The sequence below is a fragment of the Dromiciops gliroides genome, chromosome 2 (genome assembly GCF_019393635.1).
Source record: "Dromiciops gliroides isolate mDroGli1 chromosome 2, mDroGli1.pri, whole genome shotgun sequence".
Taxonomy (NCBI): Eukaryota; Metazoa; Chordata; class Mammalia; order Microbiotheria; family Microbiotheriidae; genus Dromiciops; species Dromiciops gliroides.
Genome location: NC_057862.1, coordinates 8,741,390 through 8,761,246, shown reverse-complemented (window position 1 = coordinate 8,761,246; position 19,857 = coordinate 8,741,390). Strand labels below are relative to the sequence as shown.

The 19,857-nt window shown below is 44.4% G+C and overlaps 1 protein-coding gene across 2 annotated transcripts in view; it reads left to right on the top strand.

Annotated features, from left to right (window-relative positions):
* DOCK1 (dedicator of cytokinesis 1) overlaps positions 1 to 19,857 on the top strand; it is a 586,118-nt gene that overhangs the window by 190,243 nt on the left and 376,018 nt on the right. For both annotated transcript variants that reach the window (XM_043984307.1, XM_043984306.1), the window contains exon 26: positions 19,155 to 19,282. In XM_043984307.1, coding sequence (XP_043840242.1) covers positions 19,155 to 19,282 — 128 coding nt within the window. The remainder of the gene's footprint in view (positions 1 to 19,154; positions 19,283 to 19,857) is intronic.

Below are 19,857 nucleotides of genomic sequence, written 5' to 3'. Positions count from 1 at the left end.
AGCTTATAATTATTGGCGACCACTCATTAGATATTTTAGACAGACTAGCTAGAATTTTAGCCCTTAACAATCCTTAGAACTTAGAACATCAGGGCAGGGAAGGATACTGGAAGATAGAACTTGGAGTGACCTTAGAACTTGGAAGACCTTAGAACTTCAGAATTGGATGGGACCTTAGTGAGCTAAAATGGCAAAGCTGGGATCTTGGGGTGTGGAAGGTCTGAGCTGGGAGGTACCTCAGAATGTCAGCTGTCAGGGATGGCAAGAACCTAGCTCACAGTTCCACAATGCTTTCTGGTTTGTGAAGCACTTGACATGTTAACTCATTTGATCATGGAATACTGAAAGTTGGAGGTGGGAGGCACTTTAGAACTTAGAATGTTCCACTTATAGAAGACCTTAGGACAGAGAATCTCGGAGTTGGAAAGGACCCTGGGACATGGAATGTTTAGAGTAGGAAGGAAATTTAGAAATTATATTAGGGCAGGGGAGGATCTTAGAACAAGAATGTCTGGTCAGGGAAGGATTTCAGAACATAGAGTGTCAAATCTTTGAACTGTGCAGGACCTTAGCATGACTCATCCCTACTCCATCATTTTACAAATGAGGAAATTAGATCCAGAAAGGGGAGCAGCTTTGATGACGTTTCTAGTCGAATATTCTGGGTGATCAAAGGCTTACTGAAAAGGGCTATTGAAAAGTCCAGGAGAGCTGTGGGGTTGGGGGACAGAGCCAAGATGGCGGAGAGAAGCCAGGAAGTTGCCTGAGCTTTCCCACGTTTTCCTCAAAAAACAACATTAAATAAAGCCTCTAAACAGATTCTGGAACTACAGAACGTACAAAAAAGAAGAGACATAATCCTCCTACTTGAGATAATTTAGAAAGACTTCAGGAAAGGTCTGTCTCACCTGGGTGAAAGGGGAGGGTGGCTCAGCACTGCTTGGCTCAGCTGGCAGCTCAGCTGAGCACAGGTTGGCTCAGTGGGCAGCTTGATACTGCTGCAACTTGACACAGCTAAGAGTGGGGCAGCTGAGAGCAGTAAGAAGGTTGCAACAGTGACCCCTGTGCCCCAGGAGCAGACTTTAACTTTATAAGTTTAAAATAGGCTACAACATGAGCAAGAAACAAAAAGGACCCTTACCTTTGACAGTTTCTATGGTGAAAGGGAAGACCAAAACTCAAACTCAGATGAGTTTCTCAAAATGCCTACAAGTGAAGACTCAAGGGGAACATGATCTTTGTCTCAAGACCAAAAAGCCTTCTTTGAAGAGCTCAAAAAGACTTTTAAAAACCAAATAAGAGAGGTATAAGAAAAAATGGAAATAGAAATGAGAGAAATGAGAGTTACACTGAAAAAAGAAGCACAAAAAATGACGGAGGAAAACAATTCCTTAAAAAATACAATTGGCCAAGTGAGAGAAAAAAGTGGCCAAATGGGAGAAAAAATTGGCCAAATGGAAAAAGGAGGTGCAAAAGCTTACTGAGGAAAATAATGCCTTTAAAATTAAAATTGGGGCAGATGCAAGCTAATAAACTCCATGAGACACCAAGAATCTGTTGAGCAGGATCAAAAGACTGAAAAATAAAAGAAAATGTGAAATACCTCATTGGAAAAACAACTGACCTGGAAAATAGATCCGGGAGAGATAATCTGAGAATTATTGGACTACCTGAAAGCCATGATCAAGAAAAGAGTCTAGGGGCAGCTAGGTGGCGCAGTGGATAGAGCACCAGCCCTGGAGTCAGGAGGACCTGACTTCAAATCCGGCCTCAGACACTTAGCACTTACTAGCTGTGTGACCCTGGGCAAGTCACTTAACCCCAATTGCCTCACAAAAAAAAAAAAAAAAAAGAAAGGAAAAGAGTCTAGACACCATATTCCAGGAAATTATCAAGGAGAACTGCCCTGAAATTGTAGAATCAGAGGATAAAATCATCACTGAAAGAATCTACCGATCACTTCCTGAAAGAGCCCCCCAAAAGGAAAACTTCAAGGGAATATAGTAGCCAAACTCCAGAATTATCAGGTGAAGGAGAAAAATAATCCCAAGCAGCCAGAAAGAAACCATTTAAATATCATGGAGCCACAGTTAGGATGCACCAGGACCTGGCACTTTCAACATTAAAGGATTTCACAGCTTGGAATATGATATTTAAGAAGGCAAAGGAGCTTGTATTACAACCCATAATCCAACTACCCAGCAAAACTGATTATTCTCTTTTAGAGGAAAAGATGGACATTCAATGAAAAAGGGGACTTCCAAGGCTTCCTGAGAAAAAAGACCAGAACCGAACAGAAAAATTTGATCTCCGAAATACATAGACTCAAGAGGGAATATAAAGAGGGTAAACAGGGGGTAGAGGAAAGGTTGCTCAGTGATGTTAAACACTGCTTGAGTCCATATGAGGGAGGATAATACTTTTAACTCTTGGGATCTATATCTCTGTAAATGGTAATTGTTATTAAATTGACTTTGATGTGATGATATAAGAAACTTAAGGGGCAGAATCAAAGGGAAGACTAGGGGGAGGAGAGGGAAGGGGAGGTGGAATGGGGTTAATGCATCATATGAAGAGGCATAAAAAGAACCCATTACAATAGAGGGAAAGAAGGTAGAGGTGAGCACTGTTGCGACCTTACTCTCATCAGATTTGGTTCAGGGAGGGAATAAAAATACACTCCCATTTGTATAAAGGGAACTTAGCTTACTTTTTAATTTCATTATTTTTTGATGAGGCAATTGGGGTTAAGTGACTTGCCCAGGTCACACACCTAGTGTCAAGTGTCTGAGGCCGGATTTGAACTCAGGTCCTCCTGATCCAGGGCTGGTGCTTTATCCACTGAGCCACCTAGCTGCCCCCTTAGCTTACTTTTTAAGGAAACAAAGGGGAAGGGGAAAGAATGGTATTGGTAGAAGGGAGGGCAGAAGCAGGGGGGGGAGGGCAAGAAAAAGAAGGGCCAGCTGATAAAAGGAGGCAGGACTGAGGGAGGCAGTGGTCAGAAGCAAAACATTGGTCAAGAGGAATAGGGTGAAAGAAGGGATAAAAGAGTACAAAGGGGAAAAGAGGATGGAGGGAAAATAAACAGTTAATAATCTTAACTGTGAATATGAATGGGATAAATTCTCCCATAAAAACAGAAGCAAATCGAAGAATGGATTAAAAATCAGAATCCTACAATAGTTGTTTATAAGAAACGCATTGAAGCAGAGAGATACACACAGAGTAAAGATAAAGGTTGGAGCAGAATATATTATGCGTCAGCTGACATCAAAAAAGCAGGGGGTAGCAATTCTTATCTCAGACAAAACAAAAGCAAAATAGATCTAATTAAAAGAGATAGGGGCATCTAGGTGGCACAGTGGATATAGTACCCGGTCCTGGATTCAGGAGGACCTGAGTTCAAATCTGGCCTCAGACACTTAACACTTACTAGCTGTGTGACCCTGGGCAAGTCACTCTAACCCTCATTGCCGAGAGAGAGAGAGAGAAGAGAGAGGAGAGAGAGAGAGAGAGAGAGAGAGAGAGAAGAGAAAGGATGGAAACTACATCTTGCTAAAAAGGTATGATAGATGATGAAGTAATATAAATACTAATCTGTATGCACCAAGTGGTTTAGCATCCAAATTCTAGGGAGAATTTAAATGAGTTACAAGAGAAAAATAGACAGCAAAACTATACAAATGGGGGATCTGAACCTTCCCCTCTCAGAATTAGATAAATCTAGCCCACCAAATAGATAAGAAAGAATCAAAGAGATGAATTAGATGTTAGAAAAGTTAGATATGATAAATGTCTGTAGAAAATTGAATGGGGATAGAAAGGACTATATCTATGGAGAGGAAACAATTTATGTCCAAATAAGAGATAAAGAATATTATGAAATGCAAGATGGAAGACTTTTGCTTACATTCAATTAAAAGTTTTTGTATAAACAGAAGCAATGCATCCAAAATTAGAAGGGAGGCAGAAAACTGGGAAACAATTTTTATAGCTAGCATTTCTGATAAAGTCTTCATTTCTAAAATATACCAGGAACTACATCAAATTTATAAGAATCCAAGTCATTTGCCAATTGAGATTGGTCAAAGGATATGAACAGGCAGTTTTCTGATGAAGAAATCAAAGCTATCTGTTGACATATGAAAAAATGCTCTAAATCACCCATTGATTAGAGAAATGCAAATTAAAATAACTCTGAGGTACCACCTCACACCTATCAGATTGGCCATATGACATGAAAGAAAAATAATAAATGTTGGAGAAGCTGTGGAAAAATGGGAACACTAATGCATTGTTGGTAGAGCTGGTGAACTGATCCAACCATTCTGGAGAGCAATTTGGAGCTATGCCCACAGGGCTATGGGACTTTTCATACCCTTTGACCCAGTGGTACCACTGGCTAGGTCTGTATCCCAAAGAGACCATTGAAAAGGGAGAAGGACTCAAATGTACAAAATATATATAGCAGCTCTTTGTGGTGGCAAAAGAATTAGAAATTGAGGGAATGCCCATCAAAAGGGGGAATGGCTGAACAAGCTGTGGTATATGAATACAATGGAATACTATTGTGCTGTAAGAAAATGATGAGCAGGAGTAGTTCAGAGAAACCTGGAAGGACTTACATGAACTGATGCTGACTGAGAGGAACAGAACCAGGAGAACATTGTACACAGTAACAGCCATGTTGTGTGTTGAACAATGGTGATAGACTTGGCTCTTCTCAGTAGTACAGTGTTCCAAAACAATTTCAAAGAACTCGTGATAGAAAATTTTCTCAATATCCAGACAAAGAACTTTGAATTATGAATGCAGATTGAACCATACTGTTTCTACTTTTGGGCTGTTTTTTTTCCTGCTTTTTTGAGGTTTTTCCTTTGTTCTCTGATTCTTCTTTCACAAGATGACTAATGTAGAAATATGTTTAATGTCATTGTACATAGACAACCTATATCAGACTGCTTTCCATCTTGGGGAGGAGGGAAGGAAGGGAGGGTGGGAAAAAAAAATATGGAACTAAAAATCCTGTGAAAACAAATGTTGAAAACTATCCTTATATGTAACTGGAAAATAATAAAATACTTGAAAAATGAAAGAAAGGAAAGGGAACGGCCAGGGAAGCATTGTGTCTGTGGTGGCCCCAGAAGCCTCTCTTCATGGGCCTCTTGTCCTGCCCCTCTTCTGGGTTATGATACCCACAGCTGCTGATGGAGGACCCACACCTGTGTTCTTGGTGGTCTGCTGTGGCTCCCGAATGCTCTCAGTCCTGTGACAAGACCACCCTATGGCCACTTATATAGATTATGGGCTTACACAAAAAGGTGACTGGCAGAGAATCTCTGATGTGGAGAGAGCCAATTTCAGAGGCATGTTACAAAGGGGAGAGAAGGTTAGAACATTAAAATTTTTGCAATTGTATCCTTGCCCCTGCATGTTTTTATTGTTGCACACACATAACTGACAGAGCTTGAGAAAGTGAGAATTGAAATTGTTGGCAAGAATTTTTTTTTGGCAAGAAATTAAAATTTCTAAGTAGTTGAATTATTATTACAAAAACTCCCCCCCCTCCCCTTCCCTCAGCCCCTCAAAGCATCAATGTTTCAAGTTGATGCCTCTTTTGGAAATGTCATGCATTAATTTTCGAGAAAAAATGGAATAAAATGAATGTATCTAAGATTCATGCTTGAATGCCAGCCTTGCTTGGGCCCTGTTACATTAGAGGTCATTAATGAGGGGAGTTATGGGATGTGTACCCTCTGAGCATCCCGGAGTGGAGCAGAAAGCTTACTGGGGTTGTAGGTGTCTGCTTGACACTCCTCCTCTCCCTCTCTCAGTGGCTCTGGATCAGAGATCTCATGGGATAACAGTTCCTTTAGGCTGGTTTTTCCCCCTTCCCCCTTAAATCAGTACTAAATTTTCTGCTGGGGCCAAACAATTCAACATTTAAAAAATAATTTTTATTCAGAATTTAAATGCTAAGCAGAATGAATATTGCATTGGTTGGACACCACCACTCCATGAGACCATGAAGCTACTTGGTAAATTTGGTCTTTTTCAGCAGGTGATAAATTCAGCATGTAACCCCCACTAGTCTGGGCTTGCTCCTGGGCTTACTTTTCTTCTTTTTTTTTTTTTGTGAGAAGGTGGGGACCCTATTGCCGCCTCCACTTATTCCTACTTCTGCCCTTGTACTCAGATGTAGGAGGAGCTGCTCTTGAAGAGTCCTCTCACCCTAGGTTATTACTGTATGGAGTCTGTTTGGGCAAACCAACAAAATCCTCCTTTGACTATATCTGAAAATGTCTGTAGAATTCTGACTCTCGAATCCATTCCTCCATCTGCAGAGAGGGGGGCTACCTTTTTCCTTGTTCCTCCGAAATTGTGGTTTGTCCTGCAGTGAATGTGTCTTTCAGAGATGCCTGTTCTCCCAGTGTTGCTGGGACTGGGTAAATTCTTGTCCTGATTCTTTCTGTACTGAACTTCCTTCTGTATCCATTGAAATGAGTCCTCCCAGATTTCTACTGAAAGCCTTTCTGCGGTCGTTTCTTATTCCCTGGTGTCCCACTGTATTCACATGCCACACTTTGTTTAGTCTTTCTCCAATGGGTGGCCGCCCACTTTGTTTCCAGCCCTTTGCTACTACAAAAGGATGGACTCTGGATATTTTTTAAAGACACACCCTTTCTCCAATAAGTTTTTCTTGGGAGCTGATGACTCCTCTCTGCCATTTCCCTCATAGTGGTCTAGTGAAAGGTAATGCAGGTCTCATTTCCCATGGTTTACAGCAGAGGAAACCCAGGCTTTTTGACTTGTCACAAAGCTCTTAGAGATCAGAGCTGGGGTTTCCATTGTTCTTCCCTCTTGGCTTTTTGCCTCCCGAGTTGGTTGTTCTCAGGCTTGGTACAAAGCTCAGCTCTCGTTCTACAAGTAGATAAGGATTGGCTTTGTGTCTTCAGTGAGTACACAGTCTAGTGGGGGGGATGGGTCTGGTTCAAAAACTACCATAATCAAAGTGAGCCAAGACCATCGCATCTTCCTGATCTGAAGGACAGGAGATTGGAGAGTTGACAGAAGCCTCTGTTGTTCCTATGTGCCTGCTCTTGTGCTCCATGCTGGGGATACAAAGCGTGTCCAGCAGAGTCCCTGCCTCGTGGAGCCTTCATTCCAGTGAGGGAGACACAGGAAAGATCAGGGAAGGCTTTGTGGAGGGGGGCCGTTTGATCGGGGCCTTGGAAGAGGCCTAGAATTTTGAGAGTTGGAGAAGAGGTAGAGTGGGCTAAGTTAGGGATAATGTTAGCAAGTCTGCACAGGCAGGGAAGGGTGGCCACCACGGTGAGTAATGATTTACCCAGAGCTAGTCAAGTCATCACATGTCCGAGGCTGGACGTGAACCTGGGTCTTTGTGGTACTTCTCAGGTCAGCATGGTGGATGGAGAGCTGGGCTGAGGATGACCTGAGTTCCTGTAAAATGAGTATGGGAGGGGAGTCTGTTGGGTCTGAAAGTGCACATAACTCATGGCACTTTCTGAGGAAGATGTTGATGAACCATAAAAAAGTCACATAAATGCAGACTTTTGGTTAAGAGGCTGGTTTTGGGCAGGACTCCTGCATGGAGATGAAGAAATGGGTGAGCAGGCAGGGGAGAGATGGTCCCGCCCCTCTGGGGGCTGCTTTGTCATGTAATTACAGGAGTGTGAAAGGCGGTGTCCGCAGGCTGCCAGGGCTCACATTCCTACTCCTAATTAGCCATAGTGGATGGGAGGCCAGTGTTGGGGTGCCTGGCACCTCTGGGGGCAGCCTTGTCCTCCTCTGGGCCACTCTATCTGGGTTTGGAAATGGAGCCTGTGAAAAAGTGGGCTTGTGTGGTCTGCTGGTGGTCACTTAGGTTCCTGCTTCAGAGGCCTTGGCCCAGTGGCCCTCTACCATCTCCTACAGCTCACTGGGCCTCCTTTCATCTCTTTTGTTGCTGCCATCATGGTCTTTTCACAGACCACGTGGGCCACTGTGGATGCTTCTTTCCCCAACCATGATATGCTTTTTTCTCCTTCATTCAAGATCTTGAGACAGGTTTTGTATGTTTTCAGCGTAAAAGCTTGTTATGATGATGGAGCCGAGTGAGAATCTGTTTTTGGTATGAAGGGATCTGTCCTTAGGACGCTGCCCCCCGCCCCTCGGCCCCCCCCTCCCCTCCCCCCCCCCCCAATGTTTGAGGCTGGGTCTATGCACGTTGCTCGGCCCATCCATTGGCCTTGGGTTTGGTGATTGAATGTTGAGTTCATAACTCTTGATGTTAGTGTACTAATTAAGGAAGCTCAGCCAGTGTGGACCCAAGTACTGTCCTTACCATAATGGCACAGAATGTAAATTCAGGAATGTTAAGGGGGAAGTCCTGTGGCGTTCTGAGGATTGACTCACTTAACCTTTCCTTCTCCTCCAGCTTTGTGTTTCTTGCATTAAATGGCTACCCTGATACCTCCTGCAGAACATTCTCCTTTGTGCTAACTGTGTAGGTGGCTTCTCTTTCCTTTTCCCTTCTTTTGGTTTTGTTTTATTGATGCCTGTGGTTTTTTAAATCAGTTCACTTCTGAATGGAACTGTCTCCTCCCACTCAGTGAACCTTGCCTTGTTAAAAAAAAAAAAGTAAAAATACAAAATACAAACGGCAGTCTCCCCCAAGCCACCTGACACATCAGCTGCGTATGATGTGACTTTGGGCAAGTCAATCAACCTCTATTTACCTCAGTTTCCTCATCTGTCAAAAGAAGATAAAAATGGCACCCACCTCACAGGGTTGTTGTGAAGATCAAGTGAAATAATATCTGTAGAGTTCTTAGCTCTGCATCTGGCACATAGTAGGTGCTCTATCAATGCTAGCTATCATTTTTAGCATTACCTAACATTTGTTACCCTCACTCCCCTACACGTCCAGTGAGAAGAGGGAGGTGCATTTTGTGAGCTCTTCCCCAAGGCCGTGTTAGTTCTTTTTTAATCTCTGCTTCTTTTCCCTCCTTCCTTCTCTTCCATTTCTTTGAAAAGCCTTTATCTCTATCAAATAAGGATGATTGCCTTTTCAGGGCTCCTACTCTACATCATTGTTTGCCGCTTATATGTCTATAAAAATAATATTAGATAAAACTGAATTGGTCTTTGGGGAGGATTGGGCCCCCCCCTTTTACTTAACTCAGTTCCTCACTGTTATTTATGGACAACCCACCCTATGGTTATTAGTGTTGGGGGAGCTTGGTGCTCATGAGACAACATGGCAGATTCATAGTCTTATGGAAATTTGGAATCATTGTGGGAGTGATGAAAAACAGATGGAGAGCATCAGGCTGTCCCAGTACCCATAGGTTACAAGGCCTAGAAGTGGTGCTCTGAACCTCTGTCCACAAACTGGTGTTTTTAATGTCGATCACTGTATTTCAATATAATTAGCTTCCTTTGTGATTGTGTTTTATTTGGTGCCTTTAAAAACATTATCCTGAGAAGGTGTCTATAGGCCCTTCTAGACTTCCAAAGGGATCCATCCAGAATACACACACATTCTCCTCTCCTCTCCTCTCTCTCTCTCTCTCCTCTCTCTTTCTCTCATTCTCTCCTCTCTCTCTCTCTCTCCTCTCTCTTTCTCTCATTCTCTCCTCTCTCTTTCTCTCATTCTCTCTCTCTTTCTCTCTCCTCTCTCTTTCTCTCATTCTCTCTCTCTTCTCTTTCTCTCTCTTCTCTCTCTCTCTCTCCTCTCTCTCTCTCTCTCTTCTCTCTCTCTCTCTCCTCTCTCTCTCTCCTCTCTCTCTCTCCTCTCTTTTTCTCTTATTCTCTCTCTCTCTTTCTCTCATTCTCTCTCTTCTCTTTCTCTCTCTCTCTCTCTCCTCTCCTCTCTCTCCTCTCTCTCTCTCTCCCCTCTCTCTTTCTCTTATTCTCTCTCTCTCTCTCTCTCTCTCTCTCTCTCTCTCTCTCTCTCTCTCTCTCTCTTGATTAAGTAAGAATCTCTGGCCTAGAGGGAGGTCTCCTTGGGATTCACTGGATTTTCTCTGGCAAATAATGGACCAGAACGAGAAGGAATGATTCATTCTCTGCTGTCAGTGGAGGGTGGGGGCGAGTCCACTCCAAGGAGATCATGCAAGTATTTATTAAGCTCTTATTGTGTACCAGACTCTGTCACTGGGCACTGGGGCAGTAAAGACCAAACAAACAAAAATTAGCCCCTGCTGTCATAGCTCACCTTCTCATGGTGGGGGTGGGGTGGTGGAGCTTAATAACAACGATGATGATAGCTAACATTTATATAAGCATTGAAGGTTGATGAAACGCTTTCCACATATTGTTATTTTCTTTGTACTTCATAAAAGCCCTCTGACACCAGCACTGCTTTAAAGACTGAGACAGAGAGGCAGAGCATTTATCAAGTGCATGCTGTATTTCTGGCAGTGATGTGGAAACTGAGGTAGAGTGAAAAGTGAAATGAGCTGTCCCAGGCTGCGGGACTGCTAGGCTGATGCTTAAAAGTGTCAGGGGAAAGGCAATTTCACAGGATCTCCCAGAGGTATCCTGGTTCCAGGCTGAGCCGGGGTTCCTATGCTAATCCTGGAGCCTTGTTTGGTTTCTGAGGCCTGATGGAGGTCAGCTTGTGCTCACAGGAGGTTATCCTGGATGCAGCAGTGTAGAATCTGACAACCCAGGCCCGTGGGGGCTGGTGGGAAGGTGCGGGATGATGGGAAGAGGAGGGAGTGGGAAGGAGCAGGAAGGAAGGACACCAGCCCTGAGGATCCCACCTTGCCCTTGGCTTTTCATCCTGGTACTGCACTTTGTATTCAAGATTTAAGCTGGGAGGGAATTTTTTTACTGGCAACCATGTTGGGCACAGTTTCATGGTAGGCATTCATTTTTCCTAAATATTTTTAAAGTATTCTAATGACTATAGAATTCCATGCACCTCTAATAAGTCATTTTATGTTTATGTTGTTCTGTTGGTTGTATTTCATGGGGAAGTAATATGGAATATTTTTCTAAGCCAGGTAGTTTTTTTTCTTTTCCTTCTCCCTAAGTCTGTTAACTAAAAATGGGAGAAGTCTAGTGAAAACCTTGGTATAAAAGTTCCTTTTACTAATACTGATTAGAATCTGCTTGATTGAGGAGGAAAGGCTTATACTCTTGGGAAATTCTCTGGGTTCCCATGAGGCTTGGTGACGTGGCCAGAGTCACACAGCCAGGGGCCTTTGGAGACAGGGTTTGGACCTAGCGTTTCCTGAGTGCAAGCTCAGCATTTTAACCACGATTGCATATTACCTTCTCCCATATGTGTGAGGCAATAATGAGGAAGAGACCATTCGCTGCTATTAGTAGCTGAATTATCTTCATTGCTAATTATCTTGGCCAGAGATAGTTCCAAGCCCTATTTTATGGACCCAGTGTTTAACTGCCTACAGATTATTTTCTCATCTATGCCATTTATTTTTTTCCTTCCCTTTATTACTTGCCTGTCAAGGGCAGACTTTAAATATTTTATTGTTGGTACCCATATTACTTATAGATAATTGTTGCTACAAAAAGTGCCGTTAAAATATTTTTGTGTTTATGGATCTTTCTTTGCCTCTTTCTTTGGCCTCTTGGGGGTCCATGCCTGGGCATTATGTCTGTGGTTTCAAGGATATGCACAGCTCAGTGTTTATTCCAACTTGATATCTCTATCACTGTGAAAGATGCACAGTCCTCTCTTTGACATTGAAAGCTCATCCTAGTTTGGCCTTTAGCCACCTCTCTGGACGTTTTTTCCACTTTTCCACTTAATTAAATACAGCAAGAACTTAGAAAGCACCTCCTGTTTTTGAGGCCCTGAGACTACAAAGACAAGGACAAAGCCATCCCAGCCCTCAAGTTGCTCACCTTCTGCTGGGTTGGATTGGGTAGGTAGACATCAGATATGCGATTGAGTACATGTAAAATATAAGGTAAATACAAAGTCATTTCCAGGAGTGAAGGTGGATGGAACACTTAGTTGTAGAGGGATTGGACAAGACTTCTTGTGTGTGAGCTGAACCATTAACTAGTGATCTACTTAACAGGCACTTATTAAATACCTACTGTGTGCCAGGCATCGAACTGAGGTGCTAGGCATTCCAAAAGTTGGAGGTAAAGAGACCATTGCAGGTGAGGGGGACAATGCTCCAATGACATGGGGGTGAGAGGGTTGGAAGGTCACATGTGGGGAGCAACAACACGCCAGTTTGCCTGAAACAGAGAGTGTATTGAGGGGGGTTGGGAGAAGCAACTGGAGACAAAGATTAAAACCAGAACATGATGGGCTTCAACTGCTCAATTGAATCCTCTCCTGCTGTTTCCCATAGCAACAGTCTCCTTCACAGGTGTGCTTTGGCAGAGATGGGCCCAGAAGTCCCTTCCTTTACGGAAATTCCATGATCCTGTGTTCCCGTTTCTCCACCATGCCTGTGCCCAGGCTGTACCTCACGCTTGGAATACAGGCTCTGCTCCCTTCCACTTTGTCCATCCCTCTGCTTCCTTGAAGGCTCAGCTTACATCCCATCACTTACCCCAGATCTCCCCTCACCCTGTAGTTGTGAGGGATCCCTCCCTCCTCCCCCCATGTATTTATATTTTCTTTGTTTGGACTTAGCTGCAAACTTACTGTTCCCATCCCTCAGAATGTAAACATTGTGAGAACAGGACTTGTTTCACTATTCTCTTTGGATCCCTGGAGCCCAGATCCCAGGCCCATGTGATAAAGGCTGGGCAAATATGGATCGGATGAATGTTCCATGGCTTAGGTATCTCTAGCAGCTCAGTATTACTGTAGCATAAAATACAATTGGATTTACCCCAGACCAGTTTATCCAGACTGATTTCCCATTACCCACTTTCACATTAGCTTGGACTCGTCTACTACCCACCCTCACTTACCTACTAGGTAAGTCCCGAAGCCAGACTGTCCCTGGACACAGTGTTCTGTCTCCTCCCTCCATAGCTTGGCACAAGCTCTTCCCCTTGCTTAGAATAGAGTCAGTCAACATTCTTGCCTAGCTCTCTTCAACACTCAGCGGAGGTTCCATTTCTGCCAAACCTGTTCTGATCCCCCAATCTCTCTTTCCTCCTCAAATCATCTCCCCTGAGTTATCTGTTTATATCTTGAACCTGCTCTCAGAACCTAAGCTCCTTGAGGTTAGGATCTGCTTCTTGGGGTTTCATCCTTCTGTTCCTGGTGCCTGGCTCAAGCGTATAGGATGTGCCTAATGGCTGTACCTGATGTAGTTGCACACACAAATGAAGAACAATGTGTGGGTGCATGTATCATCTCAGAAGAGTTATTTATTGCTTTTCCTTCAGGATGTACCTGGGTAGGTAAGTGGGGGTGGGGAGTACATGAGCCCAAGCTAAATTAAGTTCTGAGGTGGCTGAAAAATAAGGTGATTTCTCTATTAAAAATGCTTTGCCTATGAAAAGATGAATGGAGGGCACCCCCCATTTCTATGAGCTCTTCCTGTCTGACTCTCATTAAAAGTGCTAATCATTATCTTTGTGCTCAATAATGGGAGCAAGGTTATTAAAGATCTCTTTATGGGTCATTTGTTTCCTTGGCCCAAACTCCAAATGAAGAAACACATTGCTTGGCGTTCATAAAAGCAAACGTTTTAAATAGATAAAGCTATGCTGATACCCACATTGGGCTGCAACAGGGCTCTTGCAAGATGACCAGACATTTTGCTTGAGCACTGGTAAGTCAATAATGATGTCTGTGCATATCTCTTTATTAAGATAAATATGTTATCATCTGCAAATGTTATCCCAACATGCATCACTGGGCTTTGGACCTGGGCAACAGCCGGTGAGCAGATGTTGGTATCCTATTGTCTATAATTGTGTATCCTAGTCATGAAGATGCCTGGGAGGTTCTAGGCAATTCAGGCAATGGTTATGAGACATTTTCTCTATGGCAAGTGCTGTCCTTGGTGTTAGGGAGGCCAAGGCAAAAAGGAATCATTTCCTGTCCTCAAGGAGCATATAGTCTATTGGTGGAGACAACATGGGCAGAGATAAGTTCACGCCCGGTAGATACAGAATCGAGACAGAATAATTCCAGGGCAGTGGAGAGCCCTGACGAAGGGAGGATCCGGAGAGGGGTGGGGGTGGGGGCTGCCTCATTAGGCTTTGGAGGAAGCCAGGCATTCTTCAGGGTGGCGGGGAGGAGAGTGAGCATTCCTGAGGAAGCCTGTGCAAAAGCACAGAGATGGCATCTGAAGCAGGGGTGCACGATGAGCCTCCAGGTCCTTGGACGCTTCCTCCATCTTTAAGGCTAAGGGGGGGAGGGGGGGGGACACCTGTCTGGGGCAAATGGAGATTTCCAAGTTTCTTCCTTTCCTGGGGATTCGGCAGTTTCTCTGAGGAGATTATTTCTGGCTATAAGATGGAGAAATGATTACGGGGCTTCCTCAGGTGGTAGGGGCCAAACCCTCATCATTGTGCCCACCAACTAAAGTCAAGTGATCTGCTGGAATCTCCGCAAAGAAGAGAAAGAAAATCCACTGAAGTGTTAGCTCCAGACAACTGTGCTGAGCCTTTTGGGAACCTTTGGCTTAACTCTCAACATTAGGGCATCTATGGAGAACAGGCTTGAGGGCTGTTTAAAGCCTGGTGTTCTGCTACCACTGAGCTCCCTGACCTAAGTCTCATAGAATGATAAGCTATAGCCCTGGAATGGGCCTCCATGCCTGCATAGCCCAACCTTCATTTCACAGCTGAGAAATGGGAGTCTCTGAGAGGGGTTGGGTGACTTGCTCAGGGTCACAAACTATCCAAAGTGGGATTTGAACTCAGGTCTCTGACCCCCACTTCTAGCAGTGGTCACCCAGTCTCATCCAGTCACCTCCAAAACCAAGGCTTTTCTATACTCTGGAGTCAGATAGTGATTCTTCAATAGCTGGTTATGTCCTAAGGGACTTTTTGAAGACTCTGAGGTTTAAAACTGAGGGGAGTGGGTGGATGTGTTTCTTGGTCTCTGAGACGTGTGATGAAACCCACCAACTTAGGGGCTGAAATTAGACTTTTGTTGTTGTGAACTTTCTCTGAGATGTCATCCCTAATAAATGCAAAGAAAATAGCAGATTCCATGGGTCAGGGCACTTTTCTTTATGAGATATGGAGTCTGTTGTTTACTCCAGGTTTGGATTTCAAAATGAAAAGAGGAATTCCTTACTGCTATATTTGCCTTCTTTTAGACCACAGTGGCTTGAGGCTAAAATGACCACTGTAGGTTCCATTTCTGCATCGTTCTGAACAGCAGTTTTTGTACCTGGGGCAAGTGGTTGTGGTCAGGTGGGGAGCCTGTGGGGACACTATGCCCTGTGAGAGGAGAAGTTCTTGATGAGGTAGAGATAGAAAATGGGATCTGGGCATCAGCCTCTTGGTGGATAGCTCAAGGAATCTTTTGAGACCCCAAGGGATTTTGGTAGGGCTAACCAGGAAAAAAAAGTCTCAATTTGTTGTTACCTGGCAAAATAACCTAATGTCTGTTAGCTTCCTGTCTGAAGAAGTCATTATTCTTGCTCATGAATTCCAGCTCAGTTCTTTTTAATTGATTACTTATTAGAAGTGGAATCGGTTCTCCTGTAATCAATGGGCATCCCAGGGCCCCTCTAGTTGACTTATGGACATAGGACAAAGAGGGTTTTTTACTTTTCTCTCAGGAAAGGGGGTTACCAATGGGCATGTTGGATGGTCTACAAAGTAAAAATGACTGGATTTGATAAGGAAGGAGTGAGAATGAGGAGGTGATGATGACACTGAGACTCTGAACTTGGAGGACAGAAGGTGCCTGGAATAGTCTTCCTTCTGACCTCTGCCCCCTGGATTCCCTGGGCCAATGTCCCTTGACAGAAATCAGAAAGTTTGGAAGAGGAAAGGTTTTAGGGGAAAAAATGAGTTCTTTTTTTAGGCATCTTGAGTTCATCGGAATGGTGTGCTCTTCACTGTCAAAAAGGCTTTGTGAAAAGAGACTCACTTTAAGGTCAAATTAGATGCAGCTGAATTGAGTTCATTGTGTGCGCTGTCTGCTTGTGAAAGAGCTTGAGGGGGCTTCCAGATCGGAACACAGCTGGTGAAGGGCAAGGCCCACCCGGTGTCCCTTGAATTTGCTCAGAATCTGTCTTTGCAGGCAGGTCCCTCCCTTCCCAGGTGGTGCAGGATGCTTTCAGGGAGTGGGAGGAAGGAGCAAAACCAAGTGATGAGTTCTTGCCAGCCCTGGCTACGGGGCCCGGGACCAACAGCTCTTCTGCCTTCCGTGCAGTCTAGCCCTGCTTCTAAGAACTCACAGTTTAGCTGTTGTTTCTTGGAAAGTAGACTATGAGCTCCCTGAGGGGGTGAGATGTTGCATGCTTTGTCCTTGTGTCTTCAGTTCCTGGTAAACAGTAGACATTGACAAAGTGCTTGTGAAATGTGTGCTTGGAAATGATCCCTTGTGGTATTGCTGCCCTTGGGCTATGGAGAAATTGGGTGGAATGAGGGGCCAGAAGTAGGTGACCAGTATATCTCAGAATATAAATGCCTTCAAGGCTGGGCTTTTTACAAAATCACTGAATTAACAAACATTTTTGAAGTGCCTACTGCATACCAAAACCATGCTAGCTTATCATAATGAGACAAAATCAATAGTCTCTCCTCTTGAGGAATTTACATTTTAATGACAGAGATACCCTGTCTCTACACACATGCATGTGTATACCCACATATATATCTCTACACAGTACAGTCCACATATGTACATGTGGTATCTGTGTGTGAACACCCCCCCCCCAAACAGATACAAAGCTACCCAGGAAGAGTAGGGATCTGCAGCTGGGCGACCAGCAAAGTTCCTTTGTAGAAAGTGGGGTTTGAGCTGTCTTGAAGGAAGCCTGGGAACCTGAGGGCAGAGGCAGAAGGAAGGATGTTCTGAGCCTGGCGGAAGGGGGCACAGCCAGTAAAAGGGTTCGGAGCCTGGGACTTTACTATCTTGTGGACCCTGGACTGTATGGGAAGGTCAAAAGGGCACAAGTTGTAAAGAGATTACAAATCCGAACAGGATTCTATGTTGGGTGGCAGGGATAGGGAACTGCTGGAGTTTACTGGATGGGGGTCAGGAGACATGGCCGGATTGCCTTGGGGAGATGTCCCCACTTTGGCCTAGAGACCGGAAGCAGGGGTACCCACCGATGACCATGCGTGAGACGATGTGGGCCTATGCCAGGATGGCAGATGAGGGAAGGGAATGGGATTTATACCAGAGATGCGGAGATGGTCAAAATGATGAAACTTGAAAACCGATTGGACATGTAGGGCGAGTGCAAGTGAGGCGTCCTGGAGGACCCCCAAGTTGTTAGCCAAGGGGACTGGAAGAACGAGGAAGCCCTCAGAAGTAACAGGGAAATTGTGAAGAGAGCAGGGCTTGGGGCACATCTACAGCCTGTCCATCTATATTGAGATGTCCAAGAAGCCATTGGTAATAGGAGACTGAGGTCAAGAGATAGGACAGAGTGGATAAAGGGATCTGAAATCCTTTACATAGACATGATAGAGATGATGGTCTTCAATAGCTTAAGTGAGAGGTCAGGGCTGGATATCTCCATGTAGGAGTCATCTACCTAGGGATGGGAACTGAATCCTTGGGAGACAATGACATCCCCAAAGCGAGACACTATAGAGAAAAAGATGTCCCAGGACAGAGCCATGGGGCACACCGACAGCAGAAAAGGCATCGATGAGACGCTGGGCAAAGAGATTGAGGAAGAGAACCAGTAGAGACTAAAGTCACACGGGCACGAGCAGAGAGAGTGCCGAGGAGTGGGTGGTCAGCAGTTGCAAAGGCTTCTGAACAAAGAGCCCATCGAGGGTTGAGAAAGGGTCATTAGATCGGGTCACGAAGAGGTCACTGCTAAATCTGGAAAGAGCCATTTCAATGGGATAATGATCAATTGGTGTGCATTTATTAGGCTCTTCTTATGTACCAGGCAGTGCTGCACACGGGAAAGATTAAAAAAATAATAACCAGATTGCAGGAAGTTCAGAAGAGTAAGAAGAAAGGAGAGGAGAGAAAGCCTTTAACTGTTGATGGTTTTTCAAGGAATTTGGCTGAAAAATGGAGAGATAGAGCGTGATCGCTTGAGAAACGATAGAATCTGGGAATTAGCAAAAAGATTTGGGGAGATTTTCATGACTGTAGATAACAAGGAGGGAACAAGTCCACGAGGATAGAGAGAAGATGTAGAGAAGCAAGGGCGGCCAGGGGCAGTATTCTGTGAGCAAAGATAGCAGGGGATGAGATGGTAGAAGGATGGTCAAACCTTTGAGGTGCTGGCTGAGTTGGCACGGATGGATGGGAGCAAATTTATGCTTGCCCCTCGAAGACATAAGCAGTGGAGCATGTCTTGTTTACATTGGGTCAGTAGCTTCACAGCACAGAAGTGGGGGGAGGGCAGCCGAATGTGTTTCTGGTCACTCGGCTCCAGTCATTCCAATGGTCCATAAATCTCCTATTTTATTTCTTGCCCTCTGCTCCAGGCTAGTGAGGACAACCTTCGTGGCCACTCTGGGATCTCTCTTGGGGGAAGAAAGCATTAAAAAACATCCACAAACAGAAACAAACACTGGCCTGATTTTAAAAGCCCTACAGAAATACAGGTTGTCATCAGAGAACTGTGTGACAGAAGGAGGTGGTCCTTTAAATGTTGTTTTGTTACTTTTCAGTCGTATCTGACTCTTTGTGATCCTTTGGGGGGGGGGTTATTTGGCTTTTTGGCAAAGGTAACGGAATACTTTGCCATTTTCTTCTTCAGATCATTGTATAGATGAGGAAACAGGCAAACAGGGTGAAGTGACTTGCCCAGGGTCACACAGCCAGGGAGTGTCTGAAGAGAGATTTGAATTCAGGTCTTCCTGACCATAGGCCTTATGCACTATGGTGCCACTTAGCAGTCCCAAGTGTAGGTGTTCTCTAAATCAAGATGGGCATAAGAGTAGAAATTCTTGGCCTCATCCAGAGATTTGCCCCTGGCTCCCAATGCATTTTCCTGTTAAGAGAATGATTATTTATGGACCTTAAGACTCCCAAAGCGGAAAATCCCCTTAACCTCCACAGCCAAGGGCCTAATGTGTACCCTCCCATTTCTGCCCAGACTGCCGAGAGATCCTGCTCCCCATGATGACGGATCAGCTGAAGTATCACTTGGAGAGGCAGGAGGACCTGGAGGCTTGCTGTCAGCTGCTCAGCAACATTCTGGAGGTGCTCTACCGGAATGATGTGGTTAGTAGTGACCTATGTGTGCGGGGTGCCTGGGAGTAAGAGCGGGGCAGGGAGGAGGACTGTTGGAAAGCTGGGAAGGAGATGGTGTCAACATCCCTTGGGGGTTGGTCATGTGATTTTGTCTGTGTAGGGAAATTGTGGTGTGGAATCCCCTTCACCGAGGCCAGTGGGCATCTCCCCTGTCACCTCACTTTACAGTGTTAACCGAGTCCAGGGTCCCGCAGCCAGAATGTGCTGGAGGCCCAAGGTCGATTCACTCTCCGTTATCCTACTCTACCACCACTAAGTGATAGAGCAGTTATAATCATTGATTTAAAGAGTGACCAAGTCTTCAGATGGTTAATTGGTTGACTAATGAAATATCATAAAAATTACATTGTTTGACTGGATCTGCTCTTTATTTTTAAGATTTGCTTAAATCAAATTCCTGCAGTTATACAACAAATTATCATTAATGGGCTATAATTAATAAAATGGCTTGGATTTTCTTTCTGTGGGCTTTTGCTTTTGACAGGGCCGTTTTTCATCTTGTTAAGGGTTCTAATTGATTTACTCTTAACTGTGTAAAAGAGATT